Genomic DNA, 4,817 nt, shown 5'->3' with positions numbered 1-4,817 from the left:
TACGCTTCTTCAGGCAGAGGGAAACTCCGCTGCTGTTCTGAGTTTTCCAAGGTAGAAAACAAGCTAAAAGTGTGACAAGAAGTCTGTGAAAATGTCAACAGGTGGAAGTTTGGAAGATACTGGGTAGAGATAGGAGGGGGGGTGGGAATGTGTGAAGGAATGCAAATGGTAAGTTTCAGGTAGGTACCTGGGGAATCAGATGTCAGGCAGGTTGTAATGTGTCATAAATCCAGTGCCTATATTGAGTCCGTGATTTTTTGTATCCAGTAGATTGATGCAGTGAAGTTCGTAGGCTTGTCTACGAAAAGTGTTTTGTAAGTTCCCTTTGAGGATTAGAACTGAGAGGTCAGAGGGAGTGATGGTCTTGGCAGAAGTGGGGATCCACAGGTAATTGGAGATTTTTGTCTTTGATGGATGTTTGTGCCTGAAAGCTTGCAAAGAACTTTTTTTCCAACTATTTAGTTGGTCTAATAAAAGGTATTCCATCAACCCAAAGAACCTTGTCTGCCTATTGTCCTTAGACCAACACCGCTACTACCAACAACCCTACCCTAGCACACTGTATTTGTATTGTGACCAGGCCCTGAGCCCCAACAATATCAGTGTTAAATTTCCCTCTCTGTTACGTTGTCCTCTCTACTGCTCCAAGTCAGCTGCATTTCAAATGGGGGTTGATTGAACCCTGTACTCCTAGAACCCCATTCAGCAAAGCAGTTCAGCATACACTTCACTTTGGGGACTTTTGAAGTCAGTGGGACTAAAGCACATATCTAAGTACCTTATGGAATTGAGGTCATGGTCTGTCAAGTGCTTTGGTGTCCCTTAGAAGAAAAGGGTGTTGTGGGCCTGATTCTCTGTGGCCTCTTGTGTTTCTCTTTTTCTATATGGAGAGAGTGGATGCAAAATGCCTTTGAACCAGAGTGTCAGAGTTTGCACAAATGCAGATAAGTAAACATGCTTGTTACTTGGTAGAAGCACTCGGAGGTGTTATGCCTGAAAAAATGTACCGAGGACCAAAGCAGAGATGCAGAACTATTAATAAGCCTCGCATAAGTGAGCTGATGAAGCCTCTTGAACATCTCTCTAGGCATCAGAGACATCCAGGCCCCATTTTCTTATGCTCTCTAACCAAGGGTGAAAGCTTTCTTCCTCTTCAGAGGCTGGAGAAGATGAAGAGTTTAAGAGGCTTTTTCTTGTGCTGCCGCAAAGTCAACCTCATCTTTCTAAAAGCAGAAGGAGATCCCTAAAAGGTAGCTACTAGAATGAGAAGCTTTCAATGTCTAAGAAAGGAAGGGTTCACAAACAGCAAAGCAGCCTGGTTGTGGAAGATGGAGAGAAGTATTTTCTTCTCTGGAAACCTCTAGTGAGGTCTCATTCTTTGGAACCATGCAAGGCTCAGCACGCAACGCAAGGCCTGTGGCCTCTTCATGGAGGGTTTGCTGCTGTGGGGACACTTGATATCCAAAATATGCTAAGAAAACCTGGTGTCTGCAAGAAGCATAAAACTGGAGCTTATCTGGGTCCATGCACAGGTTAAAATACAGGCTAGCAATCATTTTATAACCTCCCCAGCAACCCAATGGATAATAGATGAAACCACCCCACTGCTTTCCTGAACAGGAGTATGAAGGTCAAGTAACAGAGATATTTCAGAACCGTCGCCACTATCCCAGCAGCCTCCATAACATCTCTTACCATCATTACTATATTCGTTTGAGGCCAGTGCCCCAAGCCCACAGACCACAGTCCCATTGTGCTAGCTGATCTACAGACATGGACATTATCCTCGTCTCTGCAGATGTAATTGTTCCCCCATCTAATCACCTTTGTTTTTAAAGGATGTTGTGCATTTTGCATGCGTGCATGTATGCAGGCATGTCTATGTGCGTGCACATACATAGGCAGATTCAATCAAAATATATGCATATATATGGTACCATCCCTGCATATAACCTATGCATGGATGCACATGTTACACATCACATAGGCCATGTATTTGCTATATTTTATCGATGTTAAAAAGAATCAAAGCCAAGGGGAAAAACAAGCAACTCGGAGATGCACATTTCTTCTGACAAACTCAAAGATTTGCAGCACAACTATCTCAGCCATATAGCTGAGCTCCGAGTAGCAGAAGCAGAACAAACAGTACCAAGTCATGCATCAGGTGCAGGCAAGAATACAGCCCTCAGTGGAACTCCTGTATTTCCCTCCTGCTGGGTTAGATTTGGCTCCCAGACAACAGCACATGGATGTTCTCAGCGGTAGGGGAGCCAGAAAGAAAGGAAAAAAAAATTGGAAAAACTGAACTTGTTCGTACAGCCTGGCGGAGAGCAGTGGGATTTCCTACCAGCTGGGCTGGAGTCTTCTGATCCTCCCAGCTGCGTTCCTGCTATGACGACAGCACATCAGACCTGTACCTCTGATGTCTTCCTCGAGTGGGAGAGCTACTGTAAAATTAACTCAGGATGGGACACCGGGTTTGTCACGTAAGTGTAAATGACTGGGGGAATAACTACTCCCCTTAGTATCAAGGACTCATGAGATAGACCTGATGGCCACCATCTTTTGCTTGATGACAGCCCTTTATTTGGAGGTCTCCGAGGTCTGTAGAGCACATGGCATCCTCAGCAGAGCTAATTTGCCTAGGGACAGCACCATGCTAACATGGCTATTCGGTTTGCAATACCTCTGTGCAGTGCTGCCTCGAGCTCTGTAGAGTCCACTACACGAACAGGAGAATATCTCGGGGGATCTCTGCCTTGTGACTGGCAGTCCTACCCCAAGTGCTTGCCCCAGGAGCCCAAATACCATCTGTCCTGTTCTATAGATAAGGAAACTGAAGCACACGGGGAGGGAGGGGATAGCCCAGGGTCCAACTTAGAAGAGCCACGCACAGGGGTTGGACTCCATGATCTTTCGAGGTCCCTTCCAGCCCTTAGTTTCTATGAACTCAAAACCCTGGAGGCTCCCAGTCCCGTGTTGCATATGCAAAGTTTTCTACCGCACGCGTCACAGTTGCTAACAAAAAGAGACAAAATGAACAAGCCATGATGCTTATGCTGAGCCATGTGCTTACCACTTAAAAGGTATTTCCAACCCTTTTCCTACAGCTCATGGGGAAGCCACGGTGGCCCTGAAGAGTGCACATCCAACAGATTTTAGCTACCACCTCTCCAAGCTCTCTGGTGAAGTTAGCAAAGATGACATGGGCACGACTCATGGGATGATGACAGTGTCCAAGCAGAGCATGACTCTCAAAGTTACCCCCCCAACGGAGGGCTTGTTCGACTTGATGGTCTTCGCGCGGCCATCAGACTCTCCGGGCCCCTATCATTGGGTGTGCTCCTATCAAATCCAGTGCCTGGAGCCCAACAGTAGAGAAAACCTACCTGAAAACCCCTTCCATTTCTGGGGCCTTCATCAAAAGGTGAAGGACTTTGGTATCGAGGACTGCAGCTGGAGAGGGGACCTGGTGGTCGCTGCAAGGGGATCATTGCTCTTGACTTTACAGACCACGCGGCCCTTGCTGGCCACATATGAGCTAGTTCACCAAGAGTTAGACGCTTCTCTGAGCAAGAAGTGCCTGGCATCGCAAGCAGAGGAAGACAAGCTGAGTTGCCACGTGCTGTGTCCTTTTCGGGGCTACTACCGGCTCTCGGTGTTTGTGAAAGACCTAGGAGACACCGTGTTCGAAAACGCAGCCAACTTCCTCATCCGTTGCTCCGGCCCCATCAATCGGAACGAGCTCTTCCCATCTGGCCTCAGCATGCACTGTGGGAGCGGGACTTACACCCGTGGAAGGGGCCTTTCCAACCCCAGCCACCCTGCCCCCATCATCACCACCATGCAGGGCAAGTGCAATATCACTTTCCACGCGCGGCCCGACGTCGAAGTGGCGGCCGTCCTGAGCAAGGACAACATCACCAACAACAAGTACCCCATGGAGAGATACGTCCTCCTCACTCACCTGAGAAACAAGGTCAGCGTGTGCATCCTGCTTCCTGAGCCAGGCATCTACAAAGTGGGGCTCTTTGGCAGGAACAAGGACCACAAGGACTTCGCCCACATCTGCGACTACATCATCCGCTGTTTCTCCAACCCCCGGTGGCCCCCTTTCCCCAGGGTGTACAGCCTGTGGAGGAGAGGGTGCATACTGCTACAGCCCCGAACTGGCGTGCTCCAGGAACAAAGCTGGGTCACATTTCGGGTCAAGATGCCCAAAGCCTACAAAGCTCTCGTCATTGGGCATGCCAAGACCGAGCTGAAGCCAACTCAGAGCAAGATCTGGGAGGGGGAAGTGCATACAGGGCCAGCTGGGACTCTGCTCAAACTGGTGGCTAAATTCAGCCAGCAATCTACCAGCATGGAGGTTGTCCTCTCATTTGATGTGGGGTCTTCAGGGTAAACGATCTGGGGGAGATGAGGAAAGACCCCAAGAGCCCAGGAAGGAAAGAAGAACTAATCAGACTGGAAGGGAAAAGAACAACCCCAAATACCACGTCAGGTGGACTCTCAACATTATACATGGTGCAGCCTCCTCCTTGCAGGATATTACAGCACTCCTCTCACTTGGACATGGCGTGTCAAACTGATCAGAGCCAGCACACCGAGGTCTCTTAATAGTTTGTGTGTATAAGAGGAATCTGTTATTCGGTTCCTCTAGAGGACGGTTATTTTACCACTTTTTACCCATGCGACTAACTGCAGTTTGTTTTATTTGACATCTCTCCCAGATCTTGGAAATGCATGTGGTTTCTTCCTCCTGAGAGCAGGGGGAAGAATAGGACCTGGAGCCAAAAGAAAAAAGCATCAGG

At 48.3% G+C, this 4,817-nt stretch overlaps 1 protein-coding gene across 1 annotated transcript in view; it reads left to right on the top strand.

The window, feature by feature from the left end:
* LOC109303723 (kyphoscoliosis peptidase-like) overlaps positions 1-4,620 on the top strand; it is a 15,101-nt gene extending 10,481 nt beyond the window's left edge. Inside the window, exon 2 of the mRNA XM_019525911.1 lies at positions 3,114-4,620. Within this exon, the coding sequence (XP_019381456.1) occupies positions 3,209-4,408 (1,200 nt within the window). The 5' untranslated portion in view covers positions 3,114-3,208 and the 3' untranslated portion in view covers positions 4,409-4,620. The remainder of the gene's footprint in view (positions 1-3,113) is intronic.
* Positions 4,621-4,817: the final 197 nt, after the last annotated feature.

Source organism: Gavialis gangeticus, unplaced genomic scaffold (genome assembly GCF_001723915.1).
Source record: "Gavialis gangeticus isolate Ggan-Ray unplaced genomic scaffold, GavGan_comp1, whole genome shotgun sequence".
Lineage (NCBI taxonomy): Eukaryota > Metazoa > Chordata > Crocodylia > Gavialidae > Gavialis > Gavialis gangeticus.
The sequence above is the reverse complement of the archived record's forward strand: the minus strand, read 5'-3'. Positions and strand labels throughout refer to the sequence as shown.